At 26.6% G+C, this 23,086-nt stretch overlaps 2 protein-coding genes across 4 annotated transcripts; one reads left to right on the top strand and one right to left on the bottom strand.

Moving 5' to 3' along the window:
• Positions 1-6,120: 6,120 nt before the first annotated feature.
• Positions 6,121-18,723, bottom strand: LOC132922716 (GTPase-activating protein). 2 transcript variants are annotated; one of them, XM_060986373.1, is made up of 18 exons: positions 18,466-18,723; positions 18,151-18,262; positions 15,202-15,385; positions 10,804-11,016; positions 10,578-10,741; positions 10,343-10,514; positions 10,125-10,273; positions 9,832-10,033; positions 9,638-9,749; positions 9,470-9,576; positions 9,242-9,394; positions 9,112-9,185; positions 9,000-9,023; positions 8,736-8,842; positions 8,410-8,653; positions 8,198-8,349; positions 7,545-7,722; positions 6,121-7,462 (listed from the first exon to the last, which is right to left on the bottom strand). In XM_060986373.1, exons 1-18 carry the CDS (start codon positions 18,524-18,526, stop codon positions 7,381-7,383), a joined length of 2,490 nt encoding a protein of 829 aa, XP_060842356.1. In that variant the 5' UTR covers positions 18,527-18,723; the 3' UTR covers positions 6,121-7,380. The 2 variants fall into 2 exon arrangements, with proteins under 2 accessions (XP_060842356.1, XP_060842357.1); XM_060986374.1 differs by lacking the exon at positions 9,000-9,023 and having other exon boundaries at positions 18,466-18,721.
• Positions 18,724-19,141: 418 nt separating this feature from the next.
• On the top strand, positions 19,142-21,404 carry LOC132922718 (mitochondrial chaperone BCS1). 2 transcript variants are annotated; one of them, XM_060986377.1, is made up of 6 exons: positions 19,142-19,419; positions 19,509-19,776; positions 20,056-20,195; positions 20,267-20,695; positions 20,779-20,896; positions 20,962-21,404. In XM_060986377.1, the coding sequence occupies exons 2-6, from the start codon at positions 19,595-19,597 to the stop codon at positions 21,224-21,226; spliced, it is 1,134 nt and encodes a 377-aa protein (XP_060842360.1). In that variant the 5' UTR covers positions 19,142-19,419; positions 19,509-19,594; the 3' UTR covers positions 21,227-21,404. The 2 variants fall into 2 exon arrangements, with proteins under 2 accessions (XP_060842360.1, XP_060842359.1); XM_060986376.1 differs by having other exon boundaries at positions 19,142-19,776.
• Positions 21,405-23,086: the final 1,682 nt, after the last annotated feature.

Genomic DNA, 23,086 nt, shown 5'->3' with positions numbered 1-23,086 from the left:
CATGGTTTGGCAATCTTTTTATTTTTGTAGATTAAAAACATGACTTAAATGAATAAAATGGTAAAAAAACGTTTAAGTGATTTGACTTTACTGCATGTAAATACACATATTGATATACCTACTTACTACTTAGCAAATAATTAATAAATTTTCAATGATAAAAAAAAGAAATTTAGATTTTTTTTAATATAGAAAAATTCAGGATGAAATTATTATAGATACTATAATTACTACCTAGTGAACTTTTTCTATTTTTATAATATAATGTATTGTAAATATCTAATGTATGAATAAATTAATTAATAGTCTATATTATAATATATATATATAAGTATTTTGTTTCAACTCTGATCACACCAATTTTTTCTTTTTTTGCGAGAGGGGGGTCTATATTGTCAAGAAAATAATTATTAAGAATGTTAAAGTTTATAGGACTCGGGGTGTTTGGCACTATAGCACCCCCTCCCCCCCCACACACAAAGTCAAGTCAGATACGCCTCTGTAAAATTATAACTATAGGTATTCAATTTTAAATAGAAATATTTTGTTATAACAATGACGTAGTTTTTTAAAACACTGATTAATTAATTAATTCAAAAAAAAGGAAAGTAGGTATGTCAGCAGAGTGATTACAAATTTTTTTTTTTTTTTATAAAACTTATATTTTTACTTAGGTACCTTTACAGTCTATATAGAATGTGTCGAATGTACCTAGTCATTGAGTAAGTCAATGTAATGTATAATATGTTACATTTGAGTTCAACAATAACTCAATGTACCTATATAAAAAATTATTCTGAGCGAAAATATTTTGTTACCTTTTATGTTTAAGTGTTTATATAGCAATAATTAGTTATATAGTAATTTATTTCACTATTAGTGAAAAGTCACGTGTTACATGGTTTAATTTTTATGTAGACTTAATAATAATCGAAGTATTTCTAAAATATCATTTTGTATAGTATTATATTTGAATTATAATAAAACAGCTAAAATTGATTTTTTTTTTTCGTTTAAATATTTAATTTCATCCAAATTTGATCAAATACGTATACCTATATAAAAATAAATCATATCTATTAACTTTAATATTTTTAAATAACTAGCAACTTTGTGGTACTTTATATTAATTTTTCAAGCTTTTTGACCAAGTGGTAATTTTTTTATCAAAATATATGGAAATAAACCTTACCGTACAAAGAAAATAGAATATAAACATTTGATCATAATGTCAAGTATCTATGGTTAATCGTAGTTTTATGAAGTACAAAAAAAATAAGAAAATCGATTCTGTCTAAGCAATATTTGTGTTTCTAATATTTTTTCCGATTATTTCAAACACCGGGAATTATCAATTTTGACCAGCCTGCAAAAGTACCAAGCGCATTTTTTGAGGGGTTTGGCTGTGCTTAGCAACCCCAATTTTGAAATTAGCATCCCCAAATTATTTCATGTTAATTTATATATTAATAGTAACAGGTATCCATAACCTTAAGATAACATCATAAAAAAAAGATAGAGGAGCTCAGTATACCCTGTTTTTTCATTGAAATTGCGTCCTTGCAAATAGATCTAATTTTCTCTCAAAGTTGAAGATTAAAAAATGTCTTCACTATAAATCGTGTTTACGTACATAAAAAGCCATATTATTGTTAAATCAATATATTCACCGGTCTGCTTAGAATCTATAACGGTTTAAAACTTAAGTAAAAAAAAAATTTTAAAAAATACAAATATAACTAATTATGTTAATATAATGAATTAATGAATATCTATAAATTTATCATAACGTAAAATGCGAACAATTAATAATATTTATAAACAAAACATTAAAAATAGCAAAAGTTTATAAAATATAATTGTTTAGTAAAAAAAATATATATATATCGTATATTATATGTTACATTAAATTACGTTATATTGAAGTATAACGTCATTTGTCTACAAATATGGGAACTATCATGATATTTTAGTGAATCTCATTATAATAAGTAGGTAATAACTATGTATGAAATGGGAAATGTGAATACTTGATAATCAGATAAAGTGCGGGATATTTATAAATTATGATGATATTATTATTCTATGAACTATTACTGAACGAATCAGAATATTCAGGTAAACTGTAAACTACTAAATCCACTAATGAAATTAGATATTAAGAAAATACAATCAAAAAGCTGTGATATTGAAGTATAACAGTGGCGTACGCAAGGGGGGGAGGTGTCAGGGAGATATGACACCCCCCCTTAAAAATAAGTATCTTTTCAAATTATGAAACAAGGACTAGAAAAAAAAAAGGTCAATTCGTGCATATAATTATGATATGACACCCCGACACCCCCCTTAAAAAAATCTTGCGTACGCCACTGAAGTATAATATAGTGAAAACAGAGTAAAACAGAGCACTGAATTAAAATTGTATAATACTAATAATACTCCTATTTATTCGACATTGTTAAAGATCTGTCAAATTTGATTGGTGTTAAATTTCGTTCACAGAACTTTTTGAAATTTTTGTAATTCACTTTAGCAGCATATTACTTTCAAATAAATTATTAGAAAGAAAAATATTATTATAATAAATTTTATAGTCAATAATATAATGTATAGTAAATAAACCTACAATGTGAATTATTCCTAATTTTTTTTAACAATAATTTCAATAATTTGAAAATTCGTCATTAAAAAAAATACCAATTTTTGTTACAATTATTAATTTAGTAATGGACGTTTATCAATGTTTAGCTAATAAAAAAATTAAAAGAAGCCATTGACTACTTATAATTATCATTGAAGGAAAAGCTAAATGTAAAACAATCTACAAAAAATAATATAATAATATCATCATGACATTAGATGCAAAAGTAATGTTATAATTTATAACTTATAAATCTAAATAGGTAACATTACAATAAGTAAATAAGTTAACAATTTGTACTAAACTTGAAAACATGAAAACATGAGGGAATGGAGCATCCATCGACACTACTTCCAATCTATGAACTTAGGGGAAGAAAGTCGTTACAAATTATTTAATAGTTCCCGTGGCCATTAACGTTTGAGACGACAGAGAGGGTTGTTAGGTAATGTGCGAGAGGAGAGTTTAGATATGAGTGGGTTTCCGTGAATAAAGTAGTTTTTATGAAGTTTATTATAGTGATAGGAAATAAAATTAGATATTAGTTGTATGTCGAAGTCACGATTGCTGACATGCTAGGTATAGCATTAGAGTGAACACGACATTATTGATTAAAACGCTTGAAATTTAATTAGGTTTGAATTTTTGAGGTTACCTAGAAGATTAAACTTGTAGCAATTTTACTAACGCATATTTTACACTATCACAATAATATAAAAAAATACCCAATGATTTTCGTATTATTAATTAATTAGAACTATTAATATATTATATTGCCAGTGTACCTACTAACTACATTACATTAAAGTTGTGATGGACATAGTATATTATGTTTGTTTACACTGCCTATTATAAATGCATTTTATTAATTTTGTTGAAATTTTAAGCATCTCCTGCAGTAGTGCAGCAATGTCAGCTTAGCCTTTACATGTTTTTTGTTATTATTAAAACTTTGAACAGAATTTTAGTCACTTTAGAAATAAAATATTATCATAAATATATATTATTATTATTATTGAGGTTATGGTTGAAACTTTAAAAGTAAGTACTTATAATAATAGGTAGTTATATAATGTTTGTTAGTTTGTGAATTGTGATAACATGTTTGAGGGGACTCTTAAAGAAGTGATGGTGGCAAACTGGCAACGTCCCCCGACTCCCGAAATTTATTCGATATTTTAATTAGGTAGGGACGCAAATTTTGTGTACCTATATTATTTTATCAGAATAGGTATTTATACTATTTATTTTCCAAATCAACCACTACATCAACAGAAAAGCCAATAACCATTAGAGACTAATATAATTAAACAACAAAATTTCGTTAAGTTTAAAAGAAAATGCTTCTCTTTCATTGAATACATTCAACATAACATGAATAATTCACCAGTAATCGTTTCGAGTGTGCCAAGTTAAAATTATATGCTTCTTGGCTGATAATACTATTGCCAAGTTAATCATGGTACCAGTTTTTTCTTTGCTATTTCTAAAATATTTACTCTTCAAATTCTATTTTTCAGTTTAACAAATAATCAACAAAATTAAATATATTTTTACCACACTGTATAACCTTTACAAAATGCGTAAACTTATATTATTTAGGTACTTACGCTTTATTATGTGTGTCACTTACATGAATTTTTTTTTTTTATCTTAAATAGCGACTACAATTTAATCATAAGAGCTGATTTCGACATTATCTCATCAACATTTCATGATTATCGTAATAATACTTAAAAATATTTAAAAAATCTTAGATTATATTTTAAAAACAATTGACATTATTATATATTTTGATCAATGATCTCCATTTCTTGATATTAAATATAAGAACACGGCCATATCTATATGGCCATGTATAGGAACATACATTTATCATCTGTATTTCCTGATAGGTACATTGTCTGTATTTGACAGTAAGTTATTTTCAAGGTTAGCTTAGCACAATATAGTGATAACAATTTACAATATTACGTTTAAGCACACTCAATATCAAATCGTGCGTTTAAGTAAAAATTAATGTTTATAGTATATAGTATACACTGTATACTGTACATACGTGATACCCATATAAAAAAAAAACAAAAAATGTTTTATTTTAGCAGCTGACTACTAAATTCGCTAAAGGTTTAGTAGGTATTCATAATTAAAAGTTGGACTTGAAATAGTACAATATGAACGATAACAAATTATGTTCACCTAATTAGTGGCGGATTAACCACTATGGCACTAGGCTTGTGAGCCTCGAGCCGAGGGCGGCAAATTAGTTGTTATTTTATTTTTATTCTCAAAAAAAGGGGGCGATAAACACAGCCCCAGAGCGCCGATCCACCACTGCACCTAATAAACTATTCCTTTGTAAAGAATAAGAAAAGAAAGTAAACATTTTTTGAACATTCGAAAACATTTAGATGTCTGTGCATAAATAAACATATATTTTTATCAACTACTAATGTTCAAAAGCAAATTTCAATATATATTATCCAAAAGTTATACATCATACTAATTGCAAGTCACATGTTCAACAAAACATTTAGATATATTTACAAATAGCTAATATTTTTACATTGATATTAAATGTATTACACTGACGGCGAGACAAAGGCTCTATGAAACCAGGGTCACGTGGCTGTGTTTGGATGGGTGATTGTTTGTCGGTAGATGCCGTGTTAGAAGTTGATAGATACACAATATATACCTACAGTTATATTATTAACATTATTATAAATGTGATGTACTCGTAAACTATTTATTTTCAAAGATATTAGGTATACGTACAACTATTTTTAATACTTAAACATTTTTAATGACAATTTTGGAGGTCGGTGGTCCCTAAAATTATTTTTCTCATGAATGAAAAATTTTCACGCCACCGCTGATGTATTAAATGTTACAATGCCACAAACGCATGACTCACAAACATTTAACACATTATATAATTTTTATTCAATGTTTAAACAGTTATTGACTTTTTTTAAAGAATAAATTTTCATCTTTGCTTTTAATCAATTGACAACAATTTTTTAATAATTCAAGAAAATTAAACTTTTAGATTCATAAGAAAATCTTAAATTTATTTCATGAATAAATGCATTCAAAAGTAACCCAACTCTATGAAAGCTTTAAAACTACCTATTTTATAAGTATACTAGCGTCTGACCCAGGTTTACTTGAGGTAATAAAATAATTTATTTTTATAACAGTGATACCCGGGTAAATGACACTATGAGTATATTCCTATTTCACAAATCTGTTATTCAGGGGCATGTCGAGTTGTTCAGTCATTAAATATGGATAGCAAAACATGTTGATAAATCAAAACTAATTAATTGAAAATAAGTATCAGTTGTTTTAGAGACTTTAAACAAAATTCATATTTATGTACATTAGTAAAATTACCCATAATTTGTTTAATAAATATACTATTTTAACAAGATACCTAAATTCTTGGGGCAAGGAAAAAGAAAAACACAACCAAATAAATGCTAAATTAATAATTTTATTTAAATTACTTTTTTACAAGAAAACTAAAAGCAGGAGCAACATTACATGAACGCATGTATGCATATTGCATAATTATTAATTAATTATATGTTTATGAGGATAATATTAATATAATAGTTTTCTTCTTCGGGAAATGTTTTTTATTTATATATATATGTATACATTACATATATAAATATAAAATCATATTTTGTACTATGAAAATGATAATAAATGCTTTAATTAATTATATATTTGACATGAAATTAATAACAAATTGTTATACACTCTAAATTCAAGTAAAAAAAAAAATATGTATAATAAAAAATAAAAATAAATACATTCTTATATATTATATTATATGATATTATTTGAAAATAAGAAAATTGTTTAAAATTGTTAGGGTAACTAAAAATTATACAATTTAAAATAAGGAAGACTTAAAAAATTAAGAATATTTCAAACATTAACACGTCTATATGTTATTTTAGTAATTTTTTTTAAGAACATTAACGATATTTAAATATTATCTTAAACATTAATTCAATAATTTGGTGTTTCGGGTTAAAAATTAACAATCACAACATTGTTGGTGTTAGAAAAATGTACAATCGACTCGATAGATAAAAAGATGGGGATAAACTGCTCGTTCAATAATAAATACTGTACATTAATAATATTATAATAATTTTGTACAAAGAAGATTGAAAACAAAGGGAATGTGGAGTCGATTTACTTATATTTACAATTTTTTTATAACAGATATATTATAATCTTTAAGTTTTTCATCTCAATTAATTGTTTTTTAAACTATATAAAACACTTAAACAAATAATTTGGTAAATTTTAAATAATTTAGAGAAATAGAGAATTTGTAAAAAAATATAAGCTGCCAAAGAAAAAAAAATAATGAAAAATATATATACACATACTTAAGTAATATGAATACTATCATATGAACACAAGGGTGTTAATTACTGTTGGCACAATGGTTTTTGTTAATGGAGAAGCGTGTATAAAACTATACATGTCATAACAACATTAAATCTATTGGTTAATTTTTGTAAAATTTGAGAATTAACGATTTTTAACATTAAAGGATAAGCCTAAAATAATTAATAAAATATTAATAGTAATATATTAATAATGTACTGAATTAAGTTTCTATAAAAATTATTTAGATTTTTAATAATCTATTTAAATTTATGTTTTGTATTGTTACCCCTTTAAATCGAACGGGATCTTTTAAATGTATGCTACCAAACTTTTTGATGATGTGCACTGAGGTCTTTTCGCCCTGCTAGTAGTAGGTAATTATCATCACCAATTGGTGCTTGTCTAAAATAACAAAAATTAATTTAGTCAAAATATTTTTGTTTATAATTATTTTATAATATTATGTTAATACAATAAAACATACTTGCTGCCATATTTTGTTTCTCTAGCAATAGTCCTTAAAACTGTTCTATGCTCTTGTTCTAATGTATATATTATTTCTCGCAAAGTAGATAAAGTTATAAATGTAGTTTTTGGATCTTCAATTAGTATAGGGAGACATAACCTATCTCCTGGATATACAGCTTTACACTCACATGCTTCTATAAATATTAATTAACATGTATATTTAGTGATCACATAAATAATAAATAACAAAACATAATTAATATAACCTTGAAAATTAACTCTTGCCTTCCTACTTATAACTTAAATGTTTAGTTATTTAAAAAAAAAAATTGTAAGATCAAATAAGAGAAGTGGACAAATAGTTTATATAAATGGTTAGGAAATCAATATTCTTAAATGTACACTGAGAAGTATTACAATTTTCATATACACAATAATAATATTATAAGACAGATAATTAATACTCTTATAATTATTTTTCATACCTCATTTTGTTAATCAATTTTTATCATTAAAGATAGTCAAAATATTAATAACATATAAACATTTTTCTAAGTAAATATTCTAAGAAAAATAAGTGTCAATTAATCTTCAATGTGAACCCTACTGATGATATATAAATAATAAGTTTAACAATATTTTAAAAATTATAATAATTATTATTCTTACTTAACACACTATCAAATCTGTCAATATGAGTCACACAAAGTGCATGTATTCTAGAGAGTTCTCTATCAACGTCAACACTACTAGTTTGTATATGATCGACAGAAGTTGATACTTCTTGGCATCCCTTGGTTCTTTCATTGTTAGACTTACAACTGTAAAATTAATTAATATTTTAATATAGAATCAGTATAACATTACAATACTGAACTTACCAAAGCCAAGTGCCATTTATAAAAGCAGCTGGATGATAAAGGGTAAGTCGCTTATTATTTGAGAAACACATTTTAGTTAATAAATCAACCCATTCTTTTTCTTCGACACAATTATTAGCTTGTATATATAAAATTCTCTCTGGTTGAATTATTTGGAACATATTATTTTTATTGAATGACTCTTGTTGAAGTCGTTCAACGGCCAATATGTCTGACAATGTAATTGTACAGAGAGACTCTTTACCTAAAATAATACAAAATAATTATATATTAAATATTAAATATTAATAAAACTTTTTATCAATATAAAACTAAATATTATCTACCTTTTTGTTTTGCATATGACAAATCTCGTGTAGTTAACTTGAAATAACGTTGTTTAAAATTTTTTCTACCAAATTTTTTTCGACCTTGAGCACGTTTAGTCAACATCCTATAGCAAATAATTATAATTAAAATATTATAAAAAAATATATTTATATAGAGGTACAAGATGATCAGAATTCTATTTTTCATATTCGTACAATGGAATACCGATCACCTGACAAAAAATACATTTCCATTGTATTATAACTTCACACATTACTCACCACGAGGTAATTTTCCTTAGATAGCTAAAATATATTTAACCATTATACAACAATAATGGGGAAATATGTGATCATAAATGAAATAATAATGAATAACTAAATTAATTATTACCCTTCTTTGAGTGTTACGGGAGTATCCTGAGTACATTCTTCTGGACCAGCTGAGGCAGAAATAATTTCTAAAAACTATAAACATATAATGTAAGTATGATATAAAATATTATTTTTAACAAATAATTTACTTGTCTAACTGCAGTAACATGTTGTTCAGTATATACAGATTGATACATTGATGACATATATTCTTCTTTGAAATTTGATCGTGAACAAACCAGATTACCTAAACTTTGGATAGTTTTTGATACCAGAGTGAGAGTTCTGTTTGTTTGAGAATCCTTTGAAAAAAAATAGATAAAAAACATGATAAATATAATAATAAAAAACAAAAACATTGATAAAGTAAAGCATACAATTTGTTCTTTCGTGAGATCAAAAAGCCTGGGGCCTAATATTGCTGGTGCAAAAAATCTTAAAAATATAAATCCAGACACAACTGAATACTTAATTTCTTTGTTTTCTAAAAAAAAAAATTAAAAAAATCATTTTAAAATATATACCAAAGTATAAACAAAAATTACCTGGAAAATATTTTATAGCTACTTCTTTCAGCGTATGGAATAATTGGCACATTACAGTAGGACATTTTAAGGCTGATGTTGTAATAGCTTTAAATACGTCTTCAACATAAATCTAAAAATCATTAAAATTGTTTAATGTTTTCAAAGAAATGATTTCTACTTGTTACTTATTATTCAATATTATTATAATTTACTTTTAAGTTTGCCAAATTATGACTGATTACTGTTGTGTCTTTAACTCTTGCAGGATCAATTTCACAGGGTCTTCTTTCCGCTAAAAGCCTTTCCAATGGTGGTCTTAAAGTTTCATGTAAATACCTCATTCCAGAAATGTGCATTGATTCGTCCATCATTTTGGACACCAAGGAGTTACCACGAAATATAGTATTTGCATCACTACAAAATAAATAGACATAATTATTAAATGTAAGGTTTTAAATAAAAAATAAGTAAATTTAAATAAAAATAAAATATGTAATTTACTTACGTAACTTTTGATATTTCCCAGTATGCAAGGGCTTTGATTGTCGGAATAATTTGCCCATGATGCAGCAAAATGCGTACAATAGGCTGAGCAGAATCTATTTTATTTGGAATAATTTCTCCCAAAAGGTACACAGTACTAGCAGTTGTTGGCTAAATAATTATATATAATGATTTATTATCAAGATTGTATCAACAAATAAAAAATAAGTAAGTAATTACCACTACTGCATGACTATTTATTAGTAAATGTTTTAGACGTTCATAATTATGTGATGGTAAAACATGATCAGCAGTGTAATGAATTTTTAAACGTAATGATCCAACACTTGGATAATTAAAACCCTGGTCTTCCCTGAGACTTGACTTTCTATTTCGTGGTTGAAGAAAATACCTATGTAAAGAAAACAATTTGATTGAGATTTAATATTTTATCTCATTAGTTAAATAAACTTACCATGCACTAACGGTTCTTCCTTGTAATGGTATAGTTACTTGACCCAAAAATACAGTATTGCTACTGGATATTTCATGATAAAGTGTAACTATAAGTTCAGCCCAATCAGCTGTAGGTGTTTGCCCTGCTATGTGCTGTTTATGAATTCCACTTAATCCAGGTAGCTAAAATAATAAATATTATGAAACCAATTTTCCTTGATAAACTAAGTGTTATTAAACATTACAGTAAAGGCAAAAGCTTCATCAAATACAGGTGAATTAGTCTTTTTCTTGACTTTAGTTCTTTGCGTTTCCGTTTTATCATTTGTATATCGAACTGTAACATCAGCAAATGGATCACAATTTCCATTTGTAATGGCTAATTCACATGCTTCATTTAAGCGAACACCTAGTCTACCTCGGTTTTCGCCAAATTCTATTTCAATATGAATTTTTCCCTGAACAAACATATTTAGTTAACAGCACACATTTATGGAACAGTTTTTTTTTTATCATTTTAATACTTATATAATATGCTATCTACCGTGAATTCTTTATCAATGTTAATTTGCAATTGTATGTTGGTTAATTATGCTATCTACAAATGAAAATTTTCTAACTTTTAAAATGCCGTATTTATACTTTATACTTTTATTTAAAATACCCCCTTTTGAAGTAAGTACATCCCAAATATAAAGTTTCAAAATATTTCTCTCTAAATCTGGTTTTCTACTATTTTTAAGAACTTCTCTTAGTTAAACACTACAAATTGTTTTATTTGAATTGTAATATACATTCGTTCATTTAATAATAAATCTCGTGTCTTTAAAAAATTTACAGCCGTATTTTTATTTAAAATTATATGTTGATATAAAAAACTTATATTCAAAAAATGTATATTAATGATTAATAATATAATAATAAAAATTATTACAACCACATATAATCCACATAACTCACACAGACTAACAGATTAAATTTTTGTTGTATAAAGGTTATAAAGTATCATAAAATTGAGAAATAGCATAATGTACAATTAATGAATAACTTTATTTTACAATAATTCAAGACTATGATTAAGGTTAAATAATACTTATTTTAGAACTTAAAACTTAAGAGTTAAAAAAATTTCCATGACATACACTAATTTCAGGATTAATAAATTTGTCAAAAGTTAACTTTTTTCCTAATATAAGCTCCATGAATTTAAAATATATTTAATTTGTACATTTTTTTTATTAAAAAAAAAAGGTAATCAGAATTATCAAATATTTTTTATAAATTAAAATGTTATATTTTATTTTATTTTATTTTTTCAAATATACAGACAATACGTCCTATTACAATATGGTAGTGTATAGTGTTACAAAATAATTTATAACATATTTAGCAGGTACTAAAAAAATGATAATCTTGATTTAACAATTTAAATAGTATATAGACCTTAAGGACTGCTAATTATAGTCGAAAACAAATTTATTACCCGCGGTCATTAAAAGGTTGACAGGGCTGTTCAGGATATAGTTTCTACTGGAATGAATTTGGTAAAATAGTTTAGGATCTCAGGTATAAAATTAATTTGATAGGGTAAGGAGTTCGGAGCAAACATTAGAACCCAATATGTGTTATAACTTCTAAATAGGCCCCTAATACTTAATTTTACAATTTAAGTGTATTGCACTATTCCTGAATTCTATAATAATGTTTAAAATAACTTATATAAATATAAAATTAATTAAAAATTAAACAATTAATAGGTATATAGTATATACTGTTAATGTACAGTAATAAGTAAGTAATAAATAATAATTTATAATTATTATAAAATTGTGTATTCATAAAAAATATATAAATATATGAATATTAAACAGAACAGTTGTAAGAGTAACTATTATTAAGAAAATAAAAATATAACTAATTTAGCCAGTAGAATTCTATACACGTTTATAAACTTATTATTAACCAATAAGTAGTTAATATTATATATTTTTTTTTATTAAAAAATAATGCATATAAAAATTATTTAATAGCTATTATATATAACAACTAAAGTTTTAATAATGTGAGTAACAATGGTTGAGTTTTAGAAGAATTAAAAAGGAAATGGGAGTGTAAAAAATGTACTTACCTGAGTATTTAAATGTCTTATTTACGAAGATACAATTATAAGAAGTATGTATAAATATACTTTGTTTTAAACAGGGACTCCTCCAATTCAAACATTATTGAATCAATTATCATGGCATAGGTTTTGTTGATAATTTTTTTTTTTTTTTTTAATTAGATAAAAATAAAGTATTTACATTCTGTAATATTAGGGTTTTTACATAACGCCAGTAAAAAATAACGTATAAACCCGTTAATGGTATTTACCAAAATATGTCTTTACACATGCGCTCCAAATAGTGGTACGGTCATTTGAATATCATAAACAGTTATTTTTAATAATTTAACGTATACGTTATTTCAGTTGATTTATCGCATCGGTTATCAAACATTTAAATTTTATAACAGTTTTTAATTTCATGTTAAAATAAATCTTACCGGTTATGCAAAAACTGAAGTTCTATCAATGACACTAAAAACAAAAATGTTTGGTTTAACCGAACATTATCTTTACCGTAATGTTTAACCGGCGTTATGCAAAAACTCCCTATTGAAATAAGTAAATTTGATAGCTATAGCCTATAAGGCATATAACATGACATGGTGTGAGAAAGGAGGCCCACCAGTGTGGATACTCTCTAACTTAAGGTAGAGTTTTATTTTTTTGTTTTAGTTAGTGCGAGTCGGGATTTAGGAGATCTCAACACTAGTTTTTTTTTTAATCGACGTGGGAAGTTAGAAATCAATGGATTTGTGTGGTTAAATTTGTGGTGGAAATTTTTATAGTAATTTTTAGCTGTTATAGAGACTATTTCTATTTTAAGATCTTTATATAATGTGAGGTTTAAAACGTACCATGGCACAAATGTTATTTGGCGAAGGGAAATAGACTGGAAGAGGCTTGTATAGTCTGTATTTGGGAAGGCTTGGCGCATCCCCATATTTGGATGCCATAGGCCCAGATAGGTTTTAACATTGATTTGTATATTAATAATTTGTTGTCAATAGAGTTTGGACTTAAGGATAGGCTGTAAAAGATGAAGTCTGGTGTTAAGAGCATTTCTTTTAATTTTGAGATGTGGGCCCCAGGTTAGACGCTTATCTAAAATTAGGCCTGAGTATTTGGTTTGAGTTATGGTATGGATTGGATTGTTTTGAAAATAGATTGTAGGTAGAACAGCTTTTCTTAAAGTAAAAGGAATATGAAAGGACTTATCTGTATTGATATTTATTCTTCATTTGTTGTTCATAATTAAAGTATGAATGCAAAAAAACTTAGTTAATTGTCATATTGATTTATTTATAATATTGATATGAATGATATGATATACTATTATCAATTAATATAGTAAAATAAAATAATGATTTAATTTAATATTTTATTCTTACTGTTGATTGATTAATACTTAATGTTATAAGAGTAAATAATTATATTCTAATAATAATTTTAAAAAATTAAAAAAGTTTGACAATTACAACTGAAAAAGTTATAGGTAGACTATTATGTAAAGAAATATAATATCATTAATTATATTGTTAGATTTCATCATTAATTAATCACATATGAAAGTACCCGCAACAACTAATTTTAACTTTTTTTTAAATATAGAACCTATATTATATTACTATGCAATTCCTTAAACTTTGTAAATTACTATATTTTTACTTTTTTTTATATACATATTATAAATAACTGATTTTAACTAAATTAAATTACTTTATTCCTCATTAACTTGTAACTTTTACTGATTAAAAAAATAAAGGAACTTTAAACTTAACTTAATTTTTTTTGAAATTGAAAAAATTAATCAATTTGCCCAACCGTGAACAGATTACAGTGAAGAATTACAATAATTAACCATTTTTATTTTATTTTTATATATAAAATGTTTTATGTTTAACAAAAACTACATATTCTAATGCAAACAAAAGATTTGCAAAATGAAATATATAAATAAAAACTATCATAGTTTAACTAGTTGTTTAAAAATATACTTTTATGCAGCTATGTACCAGAAATTTCAATACAATAGACAACAATACTCTCAATTGTTAAATATAACTTCATTTATGAATTATACTTACTATGAAATCACATAAAAAATTCATGTTATGTAGAACCAAAAATTGGTTCTTTTGTATTTGAGATTCTTATTAGATAAGGAAAATAAATATTTATATTAGACATAAATTTTTGATGTTTACAAAAATGTTTAGCTATAGACTAATCAAGATAAATAATAGAATATAAATGTTAACATTAAAAATATATCTACTTTCTAGAAATATGAAATAATAAATTTTAAATATTCTTTAACTTTTTAAATATTATTCTTATTTATATTGATAATGTATTATAGATCATATCATACTTTATAGACAATAGTTTTTTTATTTTAATTCTTCATTAATTTATTATAGTCTAGGGGTTTATCATTTCAATTAAATACACTTAATTCCATAGAGCTTATAATAAATTAAATCTACATTATAATACTCTATAATCTAGATATGGTATTAATGATAAAATTAAATACCTGTACTTCAGATTCAACATTCAGTGGTCGTAAAGGGAACCAGTGATCCTTGTCATTAAATGATGTTAATTGGTCCCTTCGGACAGTTACTCTTCCTAATGGTCTATCTCGTTCATAAACACATACACCAAGGTAACGGAAACGACGAGGTATCTCAAACTCAAATTCTTCACCCCAAAATGGACTAAAAAATAAATAAATATAAAAATTTAAATAATTATTATTATTATAAGTAAGCTATAAGTTAAATACATATACATAATTATTATTAAGAAATATATATTAAACAACTAGCAATGTAGGAATAAAGTATTGTATACTATCACTTAGTTAGTTTTTAAATTCATACCTATTATATCAACCTATTATATATTGTGGATCGAAACGAGGAAAAAACTACGGAGAGAGAGTAGTTAACTATTTTGGCACTGAATACTGTATCACGGAAATTTTAATATTATGTCATCTCATTATTTGTTCACCAAGACAGTGTAATAATCAACAAAATATGATTTTTGTTATTTTTAGACTATTTTCTAAAAACAAGACATTTTAGTAACACAAATATTCCAATGTGAACAATAGAACAAAGAACCCGCATAACTGTAACTTACATTAATATTTAAAAAACAGTCAATAACTTTTAGATATATTATCTAAATACTTTAAATAGCTATATATTATAATGTAGTAATTACAAAATTCTACTATATCCAATTTTCTATTCAGAAAATCTCATAAATATTAATATTTCTATGTTCAACCTTAAGTTAAAAAAAAATTTGTTATTTTTTATTAGAAGTAATTGTTTGAAACATAATTGTTAACTTATTACTTTTTTTATAGGAAATAGAAAATATTTATATATTATATACAAAAGCAAAATGTGATCACATGATAGAAGGGATGAATCCAGTAATGGCTTAAAAATAGGTATTATTTATAACTATAGACACAAAACATTAATTTATTATTATCACATGAAAATTTATTCTTTTATAATCATACATAAATTATTTTTATTTTTAGATTTTATTATTCTGATTGTTTTTCAAAAAAAATTAACATTTTACGAGTTTATTTTTAAGCTATTTAAATTTGACAGAGATCTTTCTCTTTTATATAAAAACCACATACAACATAAATATCAATCAAGTAATTTTAACTAAAATTTATTTTTACAAATTTCAATTAAAATAAATATGACTTGTTTTAATTTAAAAAATATACTTATGTCAAAACAATTAATATCTCTCAAAACAACACTTTTTCAACTAATTGTAAAAAAAACTAATTTAACAATTAAAAGAATTCATAAGTAAATTTACCTAAAAATTGTTTATGTTATTCTGCATAAACAGTGCCAGTGAATTCCCAAGTGAATGTTCAGTTTGCCAAATTATGTACCAGAGTTAAAATTATTTAGATACTTATGTGTTATCACCCTTGCCAAACTTTTAATATTATAAAATGTACTTAGTTTATGGTTAATATTTATTACATAATTATAATAGGTTTTTAAAATGTTTTAAAATTTTGATACTCTCAATACTTAACAATAAATTAATTTACATACATTTAATAAAACATGTGAACTAAACCAAATTAACTAAATTAATATTTAATTTTCATTTAAATTGAGCAATGTTTGACTTATAATTAAAATTATGTATTTTTCAGAGGTTAGGTGAAGTAGAATATAGTAGTTGACCTAACTACTGAAAGTGACATAAGAAAATAGAGAAAAAATGTTATAAAAACATAATATTGATTTGTTATATTTCATAAAAATATTAAATTGCATTTAAAAGCTATTCATAATGTTAGATTATAAGGTCACTTCAAGTCCTCAATTATCTTATTTAACATATTTTACCCAAATATTATTTTCATAGTTATAAAATTAATAATATTTTTGTAAAACAAATATTTATAGTCAATAATATATTCACGTGCCATTCAAATTATAAATACGTGCCTTTAAGGAATTTTCTCGCCTCATCTACATCCGTAATTACACGGCATAGTAGTATATAATGTCCTATAGGTATTCGATAAATATACACGATAAATGTATTTAGTATAAAAATATTAGCAATATTTGAAAATTCAAATTTAAAAATTGGTAGATAGAATATTATCTACAATCATCAGGAAAGCATATAAGCTTAATTTAAAATGTTAATCATTTTTATGTTGCTACTTGTTAGTGTGATATATACTTATAGTTGATCTATAATCAAATGATAATGGTAACAATGGGTCATTCTTCAATTCAACATTTGAACATTATATAATTTTATCTTAATTATTGTTTATTCTCATACTAAATATAAAATAGATCAAATTAGTTTGATTAAATATAATAGCATAAGTATATAACTATGTATCATAACAGAAACATAATTTTAAACTTATAAAAAAATATTTAAAATAACATTATAATAAATGATTCGAACAATTATGAATAATATGCACACACCACAATAAAGCAGAATAAAGATTCTATCTAACATTACATTTTAAAATATTTATATAAAATTTAATTTTAATAAAAATTGTATTAATTAGTCTCGTGTCCACGAAATCAAAATATAATATTTTCTTTTTTTAACAACCAATAGTATATTGGGATAAAATAATACTTAATTAAAATTAAATATTATTTTCAAAAAAAAAAAAATTTAATGTACATTGAATGAATACACATAATACAATAATGCATTAGGGTATGTAGTGAATTACAACACCATCGACCATTGTCCACCATTCATTATTATTTATTAAGTACACCTCTTATTCAAAAAGTATCAAGAATCATTTCTAAACAGAATAAGATCCTGCACGACCCAGTGTACCAGCGGTTTCTATTACAAGGGCATGTCGACAGTACATAGGTATGACAAAAAAATTGATAAGACACAAACAATCGGTCATAGATGTACTCACTCAATCGCTTTTTCAATAGTAGCTGTACGGAATATTTCTTCCTGGTCAAGTGTAATTGTGCAATGTCCGTCTCTGAGTGACGAATGTCCCTTGCCCAAATTCTTCGCATCACCTACACTCAAAACAACAACAACATTTCGGTCATTCATGATTATTTTTTCGGGGGTTAACAGGTCTCCATTGACGCGTTTACATGTAAACCAATGCGCAGGGGGGCCATCGACACGGGCAACCGAAAAAATGGCCCTCCCAACACCCGTTTCGAGTACATGACACGGAACAACGGACGGAACGTTATGATATTTTACTACTCACCGATTTTGATCTTTAGTCTCTCCACGACCCTGAAGTTTGGCTTACCCTCGGCCATCGTCATTTCGCGCAAACCCGGTGCACGTCCACCGCCAATTCATCAACGACGTTTCATTCAAAAAAGTAATTGATTCATGGTTTCTCGGTGTGTGTGTGTGTGTGTGTGTGTGTGTATATGTGTGTGTTGGTTGTGTCCTTCCTTCCGAAAAGCGTTCCCATTCATGCGAAATGCTCGGGGGACAGGACGGACGGGTGAGCGAGCGCGCGCGCGTGAGCGAGCGACGGTGACGGGACGATAGTGCAACAAAGACAGCATGAAATGTGTGGGCGGGTTGTGGCGCGCGGGGTTTCCCGTCGGGCGGAAACGTATGTCGGTCAGGCGTTCCCAAACGGGCCACGTTTCCGGCCAATCCGCCTAAACTGCTGCTGCTTCACCCGTCGACCGGACGAACGGGCCGACCTCACCACTTCCCCGCATGACTACTCAATACTGAAACAGTGTGAAACAGATTTTGAGACTCCCCTCCGAACAACGACAACGTGACGGTCGGTGATCGGACGAACCGTGGTCACCGGCCGACACCACAACTTAAGACAACTTACTGCGGACAGTATTTTTTTCTTTTCCGTCGACCGCGATGAAGTTCGATACGTCGTCAGGTGATGGTAGGCCACCGCTATGAACGTACAGACGGTCGCGGCCCATTATTGATTAAAAGCAGACATTTTTATTCTGTGATATTAATATTACTTTTGTGATTAAAAGACAAAATCATAGTAATCATACTCTTAGATAGTAGATCATAGAGAATTAGAGAGAGGAGTCAATGAATGACCACAATAATCTATAACTTGACTCTTGAGGTCGTACTTTTAGCTAGCTGTTATCTAATGCTGGCGCTGTACCAGTATAAAACTTTTATGGCCTATGTCTCTGGACAATCATTCATTTAATCTGTAATTATTACTATTATTATTTTATTATTTAAAAATGCCGCTAAATGATCTACTGTCCACACTCGGTGACAATCCGTACTTCGGTGCAGGCTTTGGTCTGTTCGGGCTCGGATTGGGGGCGGCCGTGTTGCGCAAGGGTGCCTCCGCCGGTCTAGTGTTGTTTCGCCGAAATTTCATGATGACCTTGGAAGTACCGTGCCGTGACAAAAGCTATCAATGGGTACTGCTGTGGGTAACGCAAAAGGCAGCCAGGCGTACTCAGCACCTGAGCGTAGAGACAACTTTCGAACAAATGGATACCGGACGGGTGAACACCACATATCATTTCTTACCCAGCATTGGAGTACATTTAATTGAGTAAGTTACATGTCATGTCCTCTCAGTCAATCTTCATAACCAGAATTAGTATTGTAATGTTTTCCTAAATATACTTTAATTTATAATGTATGATCCTAAATATTTGAATCTATTAATTTTACACTAAGTACATTATTGTCCATCTTCATCTCTAGAAAATTAGTTATTATGAATACAAAATAAAATTGCTTAAAAATAACAATAAAAGTAGGTACCTTCCTAATTACGATATTGTATACCTACCATTGATATCTATGTGATAAAATACATTTTTTTTAGGTACAATGGTAAATATATTCAAGTAACAAGAACAAGAGAACAACAATCGTTAGATTTGCATGCTGGTGTTCCGTGGGAAAATGTTGTACTCACTGCATTTGGCACAAATAAGTCGCTATTCACTAATATATTAGAAGAAGGTAAAATGTAAAATAGCAATTTGTTTATTCATTTGTACATTACAATTGATTTTGATTATTTTGTCAGGTAGCTCGTCAGATGGCTTTAAAAACATTGGAAGGCCGTACAATAGTATATACCGCTTTAGGATCAGAATGGCGTCCTTTTGGACATCCGCAAAAGCCTAGGCCTCTAACATCAGTTGTATTAGATGATGGTATTTCTGAAAGAATATTAAAGGACGTACAAAAGTTTATTTCCAAACCATTTTGGTACATTGAACGTGGGATACCATATAGAAGAGGTTATTTATTGCACGGTCCACCTGGTTGTGGAAAGACATCTTTTATTAAAGCTTTAGCTGGAGAACTGCAGTATGGTGTATGTTTATTAAATTTAAGTGAACGTGGACTCACAGATGATAGATTAAACTATTTAATGACTGCTGCTCCTCAAAATACAATTATATTATTAGAAGATGTAGATGCTGCTTTTGGCGGAAGACATGAATCTAAACAAGGTATACTTTAATTTATAATAGTATAGATATTCTTCATCATAAAATATTATGAATAGATATTAAATACATAATATTTTTTTTAGTTGCTTCTGCTTATGATGGACTTAGTCGTGTAACATTAAGTGGCTTATTAAATGCTCTTGATGGGGCTGCTTCATCTGAAGCTAGAATATTATTTATGACAACAAATTACATTGAAAGGTAAGCAAATCATTCCATACTTATTTAATAAAAAATACTATCATTTGTGGATTTGTTATATTTAGACTAGATGCTGCATTGATTAGACCTGGTAGAGTAGATTCAAAGGAGTATATTGGTCATTGTTCACAATCGCAAATTGAACGAATGTATAATCGATTTTTCCTAGAAAATAACGACAATGAAAAACATGCTAAAGAGTTTGCAGAAACTGTTTTCAAAACTGGAAAACCTGCAAGTGCAGCACAAATACAAGGTTATTTTATGTTATTAGAAGACTCATCTCCCAGTGAATTAATTAAGAATTATAATTTAATTTGGGATGCATAAAAATACAATAAATACAAATTTGTTGTATAACTATGTACTTTTTGTTACCTATCTGTTTCTCAATTGATATTATTTATACATTTATAATTTAAAAAAAAAAAACTGAGAAAGAGTCTGCTAACAATGAGTGACGCATATTTAATGTTGTAATGATAGTAAAATAAACAATATTTATGTATATTGTATTTATTATTTTATTGTATTAATGTCAATTGACAATCTTGTAAATAGATACAAAATACTTATTGAACTTATGTAATAATAATAAAATTAAATGAATATAGTTAAGAAAGTATCTTAAAACTAAACATTTATCAAGACAGAAATTGTTAAAATATATCATTTAAAGAACAAAGTATTCAATGCAATGAACTATAAAGTTAAGAATGTAGAAAAATAAAGAAAAGAATGATTTTTAGAAATATAAGGGAATACAGTTTTATATTAGATACAATTTCATGAACATCAAAAAATCCATTAACATAGATGAGATAAATTCAGATGCTAGTGTCAGAATAACGAGTTAAGAGTAAAAATATGCTTAAGTTTGAATGAATGAGTTAGGAGTAATCATGGCTTGGGTATTCTATTTTGAATATAAATTTACCTTATATGAACTGACTTTAATTTTAACTATTAGTATTTATCTATTTAACTGCAACACAAAATAGATACATTCTATAAGACAAGTACCAATTGTGAATCGACTAAAAATTACGGATAAAATAGCCAAAATTAGAGGATACACTCACAGAATACACTCTAAACCAGCGTTTCTTAACCTTGGAGGGGGGGTCGTGTACGTCAAAAATGATAACACACTGATTTACAAAATTAACCTTTTCATTATAAACTTGGCTCTCCCAACGATATGATACAAATGTATACTTAATATAGATAGGGAGGGGGTCACGAAGTGATTGACCATATTTTATACCTCAGCGGTTCTTAACCTTTTGTAAAACACGGACCCCTGATGAAAGATTTTTAGAAATTGTGGACCCCTACCAATTTTTTGTCGAAAACTTTTACAAAACATCTGATGTTATCATAACTGAAATTTTAATAATTATTTTGTATTACAAATTATAGAAGTAGACATAATAAAACATACATATTTATAATTATTTTTATTAAACTTAATTTTTCATAAAACTAATATAAATTATTTTATTTTTAATATTATATGTGGACCCCCAACATGAGTATCGCCATTGAGTATATATACTCAATGGTATCGCGGACCACAGATTAAGAACCGCTGTTATACCTTTTATGGGGGGTCGCGAGACTATAAAGATTGAGAAACGCTGCTCTTGAACTTCATTTTTAAAATAAAGATTGCTAATACATGACATTGCTGTAAATGACAAATAATTTTGTTTGCCTATGATTGCCTTTCATAAGACACTAGAGAGTTAAAGTTATGCAGTGCCGCAGTGGTATGAACTATAAAGCTCAACCAATGAGGTGTGAAGCAATTGTTTCCATTAATATATCATATATGTAATTGACCAGTCATTATGATAATCAGAATTTCTAAAATTAGTATAATCTAATAAATTATTTTTTAATAACTAAGCAAGATAAATATCTTACCTATTTAGGTTTATATAGCCTATAGATTAGCACTGTTCTACATTTTTACATACTTAAAATACTTTTGCACATAAAAGTAAAAAAATATATATATCACAATATTATGATAAATTATTTATCAATCTGTGATAAAAATAATAACACACATTTTTGAAATAAAATTTCATTAAAATTAGTTTAATTACAATATTTACTGCAAAAGACCAATAATATAAAATTTTATTTGTAGATATTTTATATTTTTTAAATTATAGTAGAATA

The sequence above is a fragment of the Rhopalosiphum padi genome, chromosome 2, assembly GCF_020882245.1.
Source record: "Rhopalosiphum padi isolate XX-2018 chromosome 2, ASM2088224v1, whole genome shotgun sequence".
Classification (NCBI taxonomy): Eukaryota; Metazoa; Arthropoda; class Insecta; order Hemiptera; family Aphididae; genus Rhopalosiphum; species Rhopalosiphum padi.
This window is presented reverse-complemented; position numbering and strand designations above follow the sequence as displayed.